Source organism: Procambarus clarkii, chromosome 68 (genome assembly GCF_040958095.1).
Source record: "Procambarus clarkii isolate CNS0578487 chromosome 68, FALCON_Pclarkii_2.0, whole genome shotgun sequence".
NCBI lineage: Eukaryota > Metazoa > Arthropoda > Malacostraca > Decapoda > Cambaridae > Procambarus > Procambarus clarkii.
In genome coordinates this window covers 11215597-11232131 of record NC_091217.1, presented here as the reverse complement: position 1 = coordinate 11232131, position 16535 = coordinate 11215597, and the positions used below count along the sequence as shown (strand labels likewise).

The 16535-nt window shown below is 49.8% G+C and overlaps 1 protein-coding gene across 7 annotated transcripts in view; it reads right to left on the bottom strand.

Annotated features, from left to right (window-relative positions):
- Positions 1 to 16535, bottom strand: part of sei (seizure) — a 1036232-nt gene that overhangs the window by 188732 nt on the left and 830965 nt on the right. For all 7 annotated transcript variants that reach the window (XM_069310832.1, XM_069310834.1, XM_069310833.1 and 4 more), the window contains 2 exons: positions 15719 to 15888; positions 9242 to 9369 (listed from right to left, as the gene is read on the bottom strand). In XM_069310832.1, the coding sequence (XP_069166933.1) occupies positions 9242 to 9369; positions 15719 to 15888 (298 nt within the window). The remainder of the gene's footprint in view (positions 1 to 9241; positions 9370 to 15718; positions 15889 to 16535) is intronic.

Sequence of the window (16535 nt, the reverse complement as noted above, 5' to 3'; positions counted from 1 at the left end):
CATCCCCGGCCGACCTGTTGAGCACTGGTCACAAAGCCTCATCTGAGAGATGACCTGTCCGTGAACACATCGAGCGAAGGCTCGGGGAGGTGCCAAGGCACAGAACCCCGAAAACCCCAAAGAGGAAGCTGGTGACGCAGCACCAACACAAGATCCCCGGAGGAACGAACCCAATGATTGCAAGAGAGGCGGAAAGGGAGTCTCCTTAGGAACCAAACAGACGCCAAAGTCAAACCCGATCCTGCGGGCAGATCAGCACGTCGAAGTTCAGACTCCCGTACAACTGCTCGAGCAACAGCCGAGCAACCTGGGACGCCCTCATGAACAGCCGAAGGCAGGACCACAGCCGCAGCAACACTTCTGGAGGGAAAGACAAGGAGCGGCCCAAGAGCCCTAAACAAGACCCAGCCAGGTCCGAACCCGGGACGGAAACAGATGGAACGGACTCCAGATCACCAGGAAACCAAACCCGGCGATTTGTAAAGAACCACACCCCCTGGTGAGCAGACAAGCGGACCAACTGGAAGCCCACACCAGCCAGTCAATGAGGTAGGCCCGACACCGAATCCCAAGCAGACTCAGACAGGGGACCAAGATCCGGTAAAGATGCATAAATACACCAAGTGCCAATTACAAAATAGAGAAGGCAACAAAAGCAGCAAGCCTGAAGCCCAACCACCAACTGGGCCAGTCCCGGAAAATTGGAGAGGAAAGTGCCAAGAATTAACCTGGAGGTCCAGGGCCACCATCCAGGCACCCGGCCCCAACAGAAGCCGGACAGGAGACAACAGTCCTCCGATGAGGGCATAGAATCCAGGGTGCAGACTGAAGTAGTCCAGAAGAACCGCAGATTCCCCAGGCCCGTGTCTGCATAGAGCAGACGGGAGCCTCAGAAGGATGGGGCGGTTCGACCACGTCCAACACACCTAGTAAGATGACATGACGAAGAGAAGGGGAAGAAGCCCACCCCACCAGCCCTGAACCCCCCAAAGGGGGAGAAGCCGTCCTCCGCCGCCACCAGAGGCCGGAAGACAACCAAAAGCAATCACTAACTGCGGGATCATGCAAGAGCCAACAGAGCAAGCTGCTCTCCTCTGCTCTTGGAGGACGGCAGAGCCATCCTCCAAGCCCTCTCCCCTTAAAGAAAAGGAAGAGTCCATGGGAAAGGCAGCAAGAAAGGGCCACTGGTAAGACCCAGAAGCCTTGACAGGAGGAACAGGCTCAAAAACCTCCGTTCCCAACCCGAACAGGACAGCCCCCGAAACCGCCAGAGTCTCGGCCTCAACTAAAACCCCACCCTGACCCCGAAACCCGCAGACGGTCGGGAGCCGGGAACAGGGAGGGAAAGGGGCGAACAGCACCTAACCAAAACGGGGCGGCCCCGGAGCATCCGAGTGGGAAACCAACCTAGCATGTTACAGCAACCTAGCTTGCAACACGGATGCCGCCAGTACTCTGAACAGTATTAGCATCAGAAGAGTATTGGAGAACGAGCAGAGAATATCTCTCACAAGACTTCGGGTCAAGGTGTCGGTGACCCAACAGGCAACATGACGGAGGTAAAAGTGGCGACTGTCACCTGGAGACAAGGGCACAGCAACCAACGATCCCATACAAGACGGGTTGGAACCCGGAAGACACATTCAATTGTCCACCGAACCCCGATGGGGGTTTCCAGCAGACGGGAGCCTCAGCCCCTTACCGTAGGGGTAAGAACTATGGGAAGCCCGGGCAAGGTGTTGCTAATCGGATAAACACCCAAAAATAACAAGGGGGTAGAGGACAACACTGAAAACCCCTGTGACGTGTACAATCATAGGGGCCTAGCAGAGGGCCACCAAACACTACCAGTGGAACTATAGCCACACTTGGCAGACCCCCACCAGGCAAATGAAAATAAAAACAAAATAAAAACTCCGCAAAAGTACACCGTCTCCAGAGGCAACAGGAACCGGTCATCGCTTAGGTGGCAGGTCACGTAACACCTCAATGCTCTAACCAGCACAATACCAGTCCCTACCCAGAGCCAAACAAGGGCCCCAAGACCCAGCTGGCCCCAAGACCCAGCTGGCCCCAAGGGCGAGGCAAATGCCGAGCAGCAAGAACCTCTATGGGAATGGTTACCGAACACCCCAGGGAAGTAAGTAATTATCAAAAGAAGGCACCAAACCAGGAAGGTTATGTAGCACCATCAAAGTGCGGAATAATCAGAGGGGTGCTAAATATCACCAAGGATGCCAATACGAGAACAAAAACGCATAAGGCGAACGATATCAAAAGTATCCGAGTTACCAAGAATTCTATTGAGGGACAGGTGACCGCGAGGGGCAGTCGGAAAGCAAGAGATACGCTCGTCCTGGAAGTCAGGACATTCAAGAAGGACATGCACGACCGTAAGAGGGACAATGCAATTAGGACAATAAGGAGCAGGGCGGCGCTCCAAGTGACCATGGGTTAAACGAGTATGGCCAATACGCAACCTCGCCAGAGCCGTTTCCCATTGCCGGTTACGGTGGAAGGAGGACGACCACGAGGAAACACAACATTTAAGAGTACGTAGTTTGTTACCAGTAACAGACGCCCAAGAAGCCTGCCAACGGGTAAGAATGGAGGAATGGATAACCGGGTAAAAGTCGGAATATGGAATACCTTTACGAGAGATGGGACAAGAGTGGACAGTTTCCTTGGCGGCAGCATTCGCACGCTCATTTAAAGACACACCAATATGGCTGGGAACCCAACAAAACTCAACCAACTTAAATTTACTGTGAACTAGAAACAGCCAATACTGGATCTCAACAACCACTGGATGAACCGGATTAAAGGCCCCGAGAGCCACGAGGGCACTACGAGAGTCAACAACAACAACAACAAAGGAAGACTGACGAGAAAGCAGGAGATGAGGAGCATAGAGAATAGCATAAAGCTCCGCTGTGAAGATGCTAGTCTCCGGAGGTAGCCGACACATATAAGTGCGATCAGGAAAAACAACAGAGTAGCCAACACCGTCCGCAGACTTGGACCCATCGGTGAAGACAGAAACAGAGCGGGAGTGCGAAGAAAAGTGCTCAAGGAAAAGGCGTTTTAGAACCGTAGGAGGGGTAAAAGCTTTAGTGATGCGGGTCAAGGAAGTACAAAACTGTGGAAGGGGGACTCTCCACGGGGGCAAAGAAGGAACAACACGAGGAGAAACATTAGAAATACGAACGGAAAGAGAATCCTTTAAGCGAGATAACCGGACAGAAAGAGGGAAGTGGTGAAGAGGAACAGGAACCGCTGGAGGGGTAAAAGTTAAAAGCACGACAGAGGCGAGAGGAAGGATGTTGTAAGGACCGCGCAAGATAGCGAAGACAGTAGCGATCATGGTGGTCCAGGAGAGACAGGAAGCCAGTGTCAACATACAAGCTAAAGACGGGAGTCGAACGAAAGGCACCAGAACTGAGGCGCAACCCAGTATGGTGCAAAGCATCAAGACGGAGAAGGGTAGAAGGAGAAGCAGACGAGTAAGCAGGGCAACCATAATCGAGCTTAGACAGGACGAGAGAGGAATGTAAAGCAAGGAGAGCGTGCCTATCCACCCCACAAGAAGTATGGGACAACACCCAAAGGAGGGTAAGGGGCTTAGAGCACTCAACATGGAGGTAAGAGATATGGGGAGACCAAGACAAACAAGTGTCGAGTGTCTTGAATATGACAATAACTGAGGAATAACCCCAAAAGCTTCATAGAATCTTTGTACTCAAGGGGATGACCATAAAGTGACAAAGAGGGATGAAGAACAACCCGTTTCTGAGCAAAAGTCATGGCACAAGACGACACGATATCAATCGCAAGTTGAAGCCGGCGTTGAAGGAGACGCGAATCATCACCCTGACAGCAAATGGTAAGATCATTGACATAGAGATCGGAGAAGATGCCTGAAGGAAGAGAGGAAAGAAGACCATTGAGGGCAACCAGAAAAAAGAGTAGTGCTCAGAACACTACCCTGGGGCACACCTTCATATTGGTGAATAGAGGCAGAGAGAGCGGTACCAAGCCGCACCCGAAAGGAACGATGAGAGAGGAAGCTGCGGAGAAAGAGAGGGAGATGACCACGAAGACCAAAAGAATGAAGTTGGGATAGAATATGATATCGCAAAGTGGTGTCGTAAGCCTTTTCCAGGTCAAAAAGGACGGCAACAACGGAGGTCTTCGCAGCAAAAGCAGTACGAATATAGACCTCCAAGTTCACCAGGACATCTGTCGTGCTGCGGCACTTGCGGAAACCAAATTGAGAAAGGGAGAGGTGGTGATGGTGTTCCAGGAACCACATCAGACGAACGTTAACCATACGTTCAAAAAGTTTGCAGACACAACTTGTGAGGGCAATAGGGCGAAAGTCCTTAGGGGATGTTCCCAGAGACCCTGGTTTGCGAACAGGGAAGACAACGGCATCGAGCCAGTCCTCAGGGAGTGACGACAACTCCCAGATCTGATTATACAGACTCGGTAAATACTGAGACGTGCACGGAGGGAGATGGTGAAGCATCTCTCAATGAATACCATCGGGAGCCTGCCGCCATAGAACCGCGGAGGGCCAGGGCAGAACCGAAGTTCAGAGAGAGAGAAGGGATCGTTATAGGGGAGTCGAAGACGAGTGCAGAAATCTAAAGGACGAGACTCAAGGACAGGTTTACGAATTAGGAAAGATTGGGGAAGATGAAGACCAGAGCTAACAGAAGAAAAGTGGGAACCCAGTTCAGTAGCGACCTGCAACGAGTATGCCACAAGAGTACCATGGAGGTGAAGGACCGGTGAAACATCGGGAACGAACTTACCTGCTATCTTGCAGATACGCTTCCAGATTTGCGGCAGAGGAGTTTCGGACGTGATGGTGGAGACATAAGATGCCCAACATTCACGTTTAGCCATACGGATGGCCCTACGGGCCACCGCACTCGCTTTCCGAAAGAAAAGAAAAGAATCGGCCGTCTGCCAACGGCGGTGCCTCTTCCAGGCTGCACGCTTACAGCGGACAGCCCGAGCACAGTCTGCATTCCACCAGGGAATGCACTTCCGTGGACCCCGAGAGTTAGAGTGAGGTATAGAGCGGAGGGCAGCGTCGAAGACAGTGTCATGAAAAAGGAGAAGAGCACGAGGGAGAGGCAGAAGGGAGAGGTCAGAGAGAGCAGCACTGAGGGTAAATAGGTTCCAGTCCGCTTTAGCAAACTGCTACCTAGGGAAGGAGAGGGAAGGACGAAAAGAGAAAAAGGAAATAAGGATGGGGAAATGGTCACTGCCATGGAGGTCATCAAGAACCTGCCACGTGAAATCTAAGTAAAGAGAAGAGGAGCAAAGAGAACGATCAAGACAGGAAAGGGTGCGAGTCCGAGAGTCCAAATGAGTGGGCTCACCAGAATTCATTAGACAGGGAAGAAAAGATAAACGGCTCAAGAAGGCGACCTCGGGTATTCATCAGAACACCACCTCAAAGAGAATGATGACAATTGAAATCACCCAGCAGGAGCACAGGCTCCGGCAAGGAGTCCAGTAGGCGTTTCAGATCAGGAAGAGAAAGCGGGACACTTGGGGGGAGATAAATGGAACAAACTGTGTACCATTTCCCCACAAAGATACGAGCAGCAGAACAATGGAGAGGTGAAGGAAAAAGTAAGGGGACAAAGGGAACATCAGAGCGAATCAAGAGAGCAGAAGAATTAGGAGCCCCAGCAACAGCTGGGGGGAGGGGAGAGAGAAAGGAATAGCCACGAAAGCGACCAGGACGAGCACCAAGCATCGGCTCCTGGAGACAGAAACAAAGGGGCGAAAACCGCGAAATCAGAAGTTGGAGATTGAGGAAATTGGCGTAATAACCTCGAACGTTCCATTGAAGAATAAACATCAACGAGAAGAGAAAAGGACAACAACAGAGAACAAGGAAGAAACAAAGGCGAAAGAGCAACATAGCATGTTAAAGAATATCAGGGTCGGGATCAGGGTTAGCAAAGTCAGGGTTAGGGGGCATGGGTAAACTGAGCAAAGACGGAGGGAAGGAAGTGGGAGAACAGACCAGAGGTGGGCGGGCGGGGTCTGGAGGAGGAGGAGGAAGAGGAGGAAGAGGAAGAGACAACGGAGAGGAGCAGTCAAGGACAGCAGCAGGAAGAGGGAGAGTAGCAAGAGGGGAGCGCACCTCAGCAAGGGCAGCAACCGAGAGGGAAGCGGAGGCCAAAGAAACTTCCATAGCAGGAACGGGGGGTGCAACCACTGAAATGGGAGGGGAAGGAGCAATAGAGCCAGTAGTAGGGGCCAAGGAAGAAAGTGAAGCCTTCTTACCCGCCGGGGAGGAGGAAGGAGAGGAGCCAGGCTTACGCTTCTGACTTAAAGAGACCGGCGTCCCAGCAACTACATACCGGGCAACAGATTCAAGCGTCTCAACAGAAGCTGAACAAGAGCACACACGACGGCCATTAGGAGAGCGATGGACATCAGCCTGCACCGACAGGCGGCGGGGAGAGTCAATAGCTGGAGGAGAAGGATGGGAAGGAGGATCGGAGGGAGACAAGGAAGAAGACACAGGAGACATGACAGACCGGGTAGAAAGAAGGGGAACCCCAGACAGAGGACCAGGAGGGCAACCCTTCGGGACAGAACTCAAAGGAACAGAGGAGGGGGCAGTGGGCGTATCAGGGTCCAAGGCCCGGAAACGGTTGAGAGTCCGAGGAAGGAGGGAAGGACGAGGAGAGGAAGAGCGCAACACGCGAGCATAAGAGACGTTAGCATAAGGCGGGAGCCGACGAACCTGGCGCCTCGCCTCAGGAAGACAAACACTCACGGAGCTTCAAGTTGAGGACGGCCGCCTCAAGCTTGTAATGGATACAGGCACGGGAGAAGGTAGGGTGGGCCTCATCGCAGTTGAGGCAGCGAGCCTGGGAAGAAGTGCACTCCGACTTAGAGTGACCTTTGCCCCCACACAAAGGACAGAGAGAGAGAATCCCAGAGCAGCAGAGGGCACCATGCCCAAACCTCCAGCACTTGTTACATAGCCGAGGAGAAGGTATATACTCCTGGACAGAGCACCTGGCACCAGCAAGAATGACAGAGGATGGAAGGGTCCTACCATCAAAGGTGATCTTCACAACCCGAAGGGGCTGACGGCGACGACCACGAGGGGGACGAGTAAACGAGTCTACCTGGAGGACAGAATGGCCTTGGGCATCAAGGCTATGCCGAATGTCATCGTGGCAGTCCTGTAGATTCCGAACACCGGTCGCAACATGGGGCAGGAGGAGAATAGTGCCAACACTGGCATTCAACCGAGCGTTCTTTGAGACCCGAACAGGGATCTCGCCAAGGCAGGATAAGGCAGCCAAGCGGGAAGCTGCATCCTGAGAAGGAGCAGCAACGACACGTGTACCGAGACAAGTGGGGTTGAAGGTAACAGACGCATCCACGGAATCAACAAGATGCCGATGGAGGGGGGAAATCGTCAGGAGGCGCAGAATCAAGAGGGAGGAGATCAAAGTATTTGGCCCATGAAGCGGGACCAAACAAGGCCTGATACGCATCAGTACGGGAAGGAATTGAGCGAGTGCGGCCGTGGCGTGGACGGCGTTGAGAACCCCCAGAGAGAGAGGGGTCAAAAGGCGCAGTAGTCACAACAAGAGACTTAGCCGCACCAGGGGACGAAGTGGTCACCACTGGGGGCTGGAGGCTTGACCCAACCACAGAGGAGGGAAGGGAGCTGGGGGAAGAAGTCAGGATGGTCAAAGGAGGAGTAAGGTTAGGGCCCAAAATGCAGCGGGGGCTAAAGAGCCCGGTCTTCCAATACAGGCCGACTCGGGGATTGGTCGCCGACCCCACGAGCCTGAGAGGGTACAACAGAAACATTCATCGACATATATACGAAGAGAAAGAAATTCATCCACAAATGTGCCCCCTTACCCACCATGGAGCCACAATTAGAGGTAGGACACCCAACAGGAAGCTATCGCCGATCATGCCGGGGCCCCCTAGGGGTGCTTCGTGAGTCAGTCCGTCGAGATCGGGTTCAGCGACGAAAGGGGGATTGACAATAAAAGGTTCCTCTCGCTCGAGACGTTGGGTACTACAGTTCTATGGGTGCAAGAGTATGCCCCCTCAAGCACCCGGGCATCAAAATAGAAGAAGTCCAAAGGAATAACCAAAACAAGCAAAAGGTCGGCAGGAAGCGACAAGCAAATAGGAGAAGAGGGGGGAGAAATACGAAACATAAGGAAAAGGAAAAACGATCTGGCACAATTAGAGAAGACAGCAGCAGGAGTGCCAGGCCACAAAAGGACAGAGGACGGTCCCACGGAGCATCACACTCCGGCAGCCGTCCACGAAGCCCCATCACGGCGCCAACGGGCCGGATGGGGAGGGGGATGCCCCAGGGAAGATAACCCTGTCACGCAGGGGCAGTACTCGCAGGGCACTTAGAGAAGGAAGCCCCTAAGCGCATGCAGCCCTGGTACTGATGAGGAACACCTGGCCACCGCACAACACAACACATGGCACTGAACGCCACACAAGGCAAACACCGCCTAGGAAACTGAGGCCAGAGAAGCGTCTATCCCGGTTGACATTAGCTTACGAATTTATGCTAGGCAGCCGGTGCAGTGAGGTCCGGGGCTCCCCCCTCCCCCTCTCGGGGTGGGGAGGGCTGTGCGGACGATTGGCATGGCAGTAAAGTGTGATGTTTGTTTGTTTCCTTGGGATTGTAGGGAGTTCTACCTCTCTGTTCGGTTTTTTGTTTTAGTTTTTTACCATGTGGGGTTTGTTTTGTTATGCCTACCTTTCTTGGTGCCTAACCCCGGTCAATGGCAGATAAGGAAAACCCCAACCACAAGGAGGTTTTCCAGGGCCATTGCTCCTTGAAACCTCTGAAGGGGCCAGGTTCTGGCGCTGGTCCCTGGTAGGTCTGAACTCATTAACTAATGTCCCGGTCTAATATAACACACATTAGCCCAATAAGCTCCAGGGAGCCGTAGGGGTTCCCCACAGAAAAGAGTACTTTACACAGCTTTTCGTATTCAGATTCAGTAGCTTTATTAATTACAAATATTTACATTCAATCCTAAAACGTTTTTCAATAGCAATAGAAGCAGCCACCAAAATAAGTTAGCCCTCATTAGCAAAACCAGATAAAGGATAAAATTGTGCTGTACATCTCTATTACTTCACATAGCAACCTGAATTATAAATAACTAACAAACTGATTATGATTATGACTAAATGTACTTACCAGTTATAGAATTAAGAGTTCCTGATCTCTGTTTATGTTCAAAATTGAGGTTGTGAGATGGGTCTTGCCGTGCCTTATTTGGAGAAAATTCTTGAATACAACTTCTCGTGACCAAGTGTTTATCTTCTCTGAAAAAAAAATCCATGTCTCAGAAATATGAACAAAATGGGCATGGACGGAAGTTCTTATCCCACTTTTGATTATTTATTGGAATCAAGCCAAATATGATAAAAAGTTCTTTATGTTTAAATCTGCTTTCTTGATGTTGTGAATGAATTAACTTTTATTTTACCAGATATTAATCCTCAAAATGCAACTAATCTTCAAAATTGTCATCTTAACACTTTGGCGTACCCAGCGTGCCACCCCTCAACTGTGCGATTTGGGTCCCAGCGTTTCACGGGAGCGCGCGTTAATTCTGAAAAGTGTATACTCTCTTCAACTTTGTCACCTCAATTCTCGTCCTACAAGATTAAATTTGGTATCATTGTGTTCCCAATAGAATTCTCTACAGCACTAAATGCATATAAACTCCAAAAGCCCGGCTAATTACCCACAGCAAACAGAGAAAGTGCGAACGAGTTACCCAGGAGCGCGCAAAAGCGATAAAATGTGCTCACTCTGGTCACCTCAATTTTCGTCCTAGGTCTTTTATTTTGGTATCAATGGGTTCGCAATAGAATTCTCTAGAGGAATATTAGCATATAAAATAAAAAACTTGGTCACGCTCCACCCGCCGACGACTTGAAGACGGGCCACACGTTAACCGCGAGTGAGCGCCCAGACGCCTTCCAGCTACACTCCCAATTCCTGCCCACAAATGTTTAGTATTTAGTATTTTAGTATATTTAGTATTATAGTTTAGTATTTTTTGTGTAGTAGCTGTACATCACACAAGCATTGTAGATAGCCATTTGCCCAAAATAGAAGGTCATTTTCTTCGTCCATTTGTGAGTTTTCCTTATGAAGTGATAATATTTGATCTTTTGATCAAAGTGATCAAAACCTTTCATGTTTGTATTGTAGTCACAGATTGCATTCGGCTTGTTGACAGTTACCAAACAGTCCCCAAAAAATTGGATAAAAACCTGATTTTTGGCGATTATTTTTGTGGACGACGCAGCATTGTGTCATGCCCGTGATTACCGACAGTAAACGGATGAGGTAGCATTGCGTCACGCCCGGGCGAAAGCGTTAAATTAATTGGATTTATTTTATATAAAATATACTTTTTCTGGGGGTAGCCCCTTTGGCTCCCCGGAGCTATAAGGGCTGATATGAATGTATTAGACCCTGGCATCAGTAAAGAGAATAGAGTTCTTAGGCCTACCGGAGACCATGAGCTAGAACATGGGGCCACCCCCCCTCCTCAGAGAGGCACAAAAAGCAATGGCCTATAAAAAAAACTTGTGGTTGGAAAGACTATGTCTGCCACTGACCGGGTCAGGCACCCAGAAAGGTAGGTAACCCAAAACAAACCCTACCTGGTTAAAAAATGCTACTGGAAGCTGAACTATTGGACAGAACTTCCCAAGCTAATAATGAGCAAATGAGCATGATGTCACAACCGTCACTGCGCTGCTGTCTGTGCAGCTTCACCATCCCAGGGAGGGGTAAGGGGGAGCTCCAGACTTCCCACGCCAACTATCAACCCTCAGTTCTTTGACTGATGGGAGACTTGGCGGTCATGCGACTCTGGCTCCGGATCTCTTCCAGTGCTGTGCCTTGTGGTGTGGTCCTGTCCTGTGGTGGTGTGCGAGCCAGGAGTAATTTCATAAATACTTGGGCTGTATGTGCCTAGGGTTACCTTCCCTAGGTGCCCTGTAAGTACTCCCCTTATGGCTTGCAGTTATCTTCCATAAGTCGCTTGGGGTCTACCTCCATGGGGTCTTTTGCTGCTCGACGATTGCCTGCCCTTAGGACAAGTTGGGTATTTCATGCGCCACTGTTTGTCTCTGGGTAGGAGGTAGTTTCATCATTGGTAGGGGTACAAGGTACTGTACAGCTTGTTTTCATCATAATATAGTGGCCGACTCTGTTCCACCTGGGTGGTTGTGCTCTTACAGGGTTTTATTTTTGTTTTGTTTTTCTTGCCTGGTGGAGGGTCTGCCCCCTTGATGTTAGTACCTCTTATATATATTAGTGGTCCTCCACTAGGTCCCTGTGAGGGTACACGTTCCAAGGGTTCAGCTTTTAGCAGTTCGTTTGGTAGTTTGGGGTGCCGTACCTTGCCTGGGCTTCCCTAAGCAGGGCGTCTAAGGGCCCTGGAAACCCCCCGCTGGGGCTCAGTGGTCCAATGGACGTGTCTCCTGGGTTCCATCTCACTTTGTGCAAGTTTGAAGGTTGCTCTGTCCCCTTATCTCAGGGAGACAATCACTGCACGTGCCTCTGTCATGCTGCCTGTTGGATCCGTAACACCTTCAACCCGGAGTCCTTCAAGTGGTGTTGCTTGTTTGTACTCCAGTTCACCCAATTCACTGATCTTTATATTCGGAAACAGGCAGCTTCGGTGTTGCAGGTGCATTTTGGGTTGCTGCAGCGCGCTAGGATGGTTGCTCACTTCAGATGCCCCGGGACTGCTCCGTTTTGGCTATAGGGACTTGGATTTGGGAGTGTTAGTTCCCTCGACTTCGGTTTCATCTGAGCCCCCTTGTTCTTCCCCTCCTGCTGTTCATCCTGTCCACTCCCTTCCCCCACCCCCTGCTTCCGGCTCCAAAGCATCTGAGGGTTTGGAGTCGGGGCAGAGTTTAGTTGGTGGCAAGACTTGAGCAGTTTCAGAGGATACCCCTTCTGGTGTGATGATGGAGGCATTCGAGCCTCTTCCTCCAGCCAGTGCTTCAGGGTCTCACAAGTATACTCCCTTTGTTTCAGCTTTTCTGGCAGCCTCTGTTTTTTCTTTTGAGTCAGAGGATTTGGAGGATGGTTTGGCCCCAGGTCCTGGTGTGGAGGTTCCTGGGGAGGGGAGGGGGCTGACTTGGGCCCAGTTTGACCCTGCTGGGTTTTAGTACCCTCTGAGTGGAGTTTTCTTATCCCCCCCTCCTTGTATGAATTTTATATCTTCTTGAGGTTATCTTGAGATGATTTCGGGGCTTTAGTGTCCCCGCGGCCCAGTCCTCGACCAGGCCTCCACCCCCAGGAAGCAGCCCGTGACAGCTGACTAACACCCCACTATACTATATGGTGTCAACCCCACCCTGGGTTTCGTTCTGGGGCCAACACTGGGTCTGGTGTGCTGGTCTCGGCGGTGCGGCCCTCGGCTGTTCTGTTGAAGCTGTTTGCGCTGATCCTACAGGAGGCTGTGTCTGTTTTTTGCTTCAGCACTCGAGACGGACACCACTTGGATGGTGTCCCTGGACCTCCGAGATGCTTAATGGCATGTCCCAATTCATCCCGAGTTCTGGGATTGGCTCGGTTTTGTTGTGGGGCATCAGGCTTACTGCTTTTGTTGCATTACCTTCAGCTTGAATCTGGCACCTCGCGTGTTCACACGCCTTACCCGACTCGTGGTGGCTTGTCGGCATCTCTTAGGGAGTTCGGGTTCTAGCCGACCTCGACGACTGGCTGATGTGGGCTCCCAGCCGCCTGCTTAAGCACCATCTGAGCCACCCTAGTCATTGGACTGGGTCCTATCTTTTCTCTCTTCTCCTTGGTTTAGTGTGGCCCCTTCGGTTCATGATTGTTTTGTGAAGGCTCTTTTCCTGTTAGCGTTGGCCTCTGGGGTTGGGGTTGGGAAGCTTCATGCTCTCCTCTGGCACAGAGGGTTCCAATCTTTTGGTCTTGGTGGTAGGTTTGTTCGTTTGCAGCCTCCTTCTTTGCTGGTGAAGAATGAGACTGCTGCTTTATGGAGGGGTCCTTGGGTTGTTGATGCTTGGTTGGTTCGGCTGAGGATGCATCATGTGTTGTGTCCAGTTGCAGTTCTTCATCGTTACTTCATTGCCACGGCCTCTATGGCCGGGGACCCGGTATAGAGAGACGGGTCAAAAGGTGCAGCAGTCACAACAAGAGATGGAGCCGTGCAAGGGAACGAGGCGGTCACCACAGGAGGCTTGGGGCTCGACCCAACCACAGAGGAGGGAAGGGAGCAGGGAAGAAGAGTCCGGTTTGGGCCTAAACCGGGCCCTGTAGCGGGGGCTACAAATCCCGGCCTTCCAGGACGGTCCGACTCAGGGGCCTGGTCGCCCACCCCATGAGCCTGAGTAAGAGAAGTCGTGTCGTCATCCATATAGCAAACAAAATCAAAGGTTTGGACCTGAAACCAAGGGATACCACCTACCAGGGCAGCCAGGGAGGCCGAGCGCGGGCCAGTGCAGGAAGGGTGCGTCGTCCCCAGCGGTGCTCCCCAACCATCCACTCAGGGTGGCCCCTCACAGGCGACCCCTCCATCGGGCAGTCCAATGGCTCTCAAGGCCCCTACATGGTGCCCATCAGCCAACCCGTTCTCGCACTTTCGTACATTAAATATTGACTTGTTAAATAAGTGCATATGTGACATACTAATTTATTGTGAATATTTTAGTTTACCTTGAAAAGCTTCATAGAAAACACTCTCCTTACCTAACCTTCTTAGTATGTTAAGATAAGCATCTTATTGCTTCGTAATTACAATTATTACTTAACCTATTATAGGTATAGGTGCTTCTCACCCAGAGGAAGTGGCCAGCTCTCAGTCCCATGGTGTTACTCACTCCTGTACAAGCCAAATGAAATCTATTCTTACAGATATAACATTCAATTCCCGTTGCCTTCGACTTTAAGGAGTTGTTACAGTGGGTGCAAATTTGTTTGTTTACTCCCATTTTGCCTTATTTTGTTGTATATATCTATATGTTTATAATATTATATGTATACCATATATGTGTAATAATATATATGTTTATTTGTTCTACTGCATAGGCAGTACTTATCGCACGGTCGAGGGGCGAGGGTCCCAGAGGTTGTACAGTTGACACGTTTTTGTCCCAGGCCACGGCTGGATGCCATCAGTTGCCTGTTACTTGAGTTATAACACTGATATATTAATTTGCCTGTATTACCATAAGGGATTTTCTGCTTTGTTTCCGACTTGCAATGGTATTCACTTTCTCTATTACTAATTTCTCGATCCACATTCCCCTATTACACTTGTTGGAAACCAATTTGCTAGCAAGCACACACAAGGTGGGTAGGTAGCTTCAAAGAGCCGTAGGGGGACCCATCCAGAAAACCATCACTGACTGTAACAAAAGGCCTATTTCTGAGTGAACCCTAGTGGCTTCCTTGACACTCTCCCTTCCTCAGGGAGTTGGGATAGTTTTTCCATCACTGAGGGGGTGATGGAAAAATCGAGGGTGGAGAAGCTGGCTGACCCAGTCTGCCTCCCTTTTCTCCCGAAATGAGGTGAGAAGTTGGGGCAAATGAGCTTCCACTTGTCTCATGAATTTTTGATTGTCTGGTTACATTGTTGGGAGAGATCTTTTGGCAATTTTGAGGAGCTGATCTTCCTTCTAAAGAACAGTGGTTTGTTTTGTTTCACTGACTTTCTGGGTGCTTCTTTGGATAATTTTATGATAGTGCCCTGATCAACCAGGCTGTGACTCATACGTCAGGATGCGAGCAGCCGAGTCTAACAGCCTGGTTGATCAGTCCAGCAACCAAAAGGCCTGGTCGACGACCGGGCCGCAGGGACACTAAGCCCCAGAAGCACCTCAAGGTAACCTCAAGGTAACCTCAAGGTGCCACTGCTCTGTGCCTCTTAGAGGGAAGGGGGCCAGGTTCTAGGTCATAGTCCCTGGTAGGCCTAAAAGAACTCTGCGATTGAGAGTACCTTTTGGTTTGGTACTACATCATCCATGTAGTTTCAGGTAGCCACTGGGGCTCACCCAGAAATAAGCTTTTCATAACATTCAACTGTTTTTTTTATTTCTTTTGTCAATGGTATTATTTATTAGTGACAATTTTATTTGCCTAGATCATGGCCTTATTAATAATATTGTATCATTCTGCCAATCCTATCCTACTCTTATCCTTTACCAAACATACCTTATCCAGGTAACTGTACCAAAATTTTAATAGCACTTACCATTTTTCAGCCTTATTTAATTCATGTTTTTCAAACCATAAATCTGTATCTTATGTTAAATATAAGCCCTTTGATAATCCTCTTTTACTTGATGCATACAGTGTTCTTTAGAATTAGTTTTTAATAATGCTGCATTATTTGAGAAATATCAAAATATATTTCTCATGGTTTTGATTTTTTCACATGTTTTTATATATTAAAGTAATAATTACCTCTTTAGGAAAATAGATAATCTGTAAGATGTAAATGAGCTTGACAGTAAAAGGCCTGACAGTAGGAGTACAACAATTCTCAAAAATATTCACAGAAATCAAAGGCTTGGTAGTCATAATAATGGTGTTCTGCAAACTTAAAGGATGCCATGACTTCCAGAATTCGCCATTCACAGTAAATATTAAAAAACTGAATAACACACTTACGAGTCACTCTCTTCACCACTAGAAGTACGTCTAGTGAATTGTCGGCGACGTTGCCGTGGAGGTCTAAAGGCAATTTTTCTTATATCATCTGTGTCCTGAGAATTACTTCGCTCAACATTACAGTGAGGTCTCCTCCAGAGAAGAGCTGGGTCTACACCTGTCACTTCCTCCTGAGAGCAAGAAAGAGATGTCACAGGAGAGGATTTTTATTTATTCACTTTCAGAGCTGAAACTAATTAAAAAAACAGTGTTGAATGTAATGAAACACCATTTTCTGTATGACTCTGGAGGATTCCAAGAGCTATCCAGGCTGATATGTATATTATTAGACTTTGGCATCAGTCAATGTGAATGGAGGAGGAGTTCTAGGCCTACTGGGGACCACGAGCCAGAACCTGGGCCCCTCAGAGAGGCACGAGGAGCAATGGCCTATAGAAATGCAAATGTGATTTGGAGCATTCTATGTCTGTCTCCAACCGAGCATTCTATGTGTCCCATCGACTGGGCATTCTACGTCTGCCATCGACTGGTCCAGGCACCCAGAAAGGTAAGTACCTCAAAACACACCCCTATTTTGGTTAAAACTACTACTGAAAACTAACGAGTGGACAGAATTCCCCAATTGAATACGAGCAAATGAGCATGACATCACACGTGCCGCGCTGCTTGTCTGAGCAGCTACCCCCTCTCCAGGAGGGGAAGGGGGAGCCCCAGAACCCTCGAGCCGGCTATCCACACCCCCAGTTTGAGGCTGGATGTCAAAACACACGAAAAGACTGCTGACCTGGGGGAGAGAGGGTTGCTGGGGTGCCTCCGG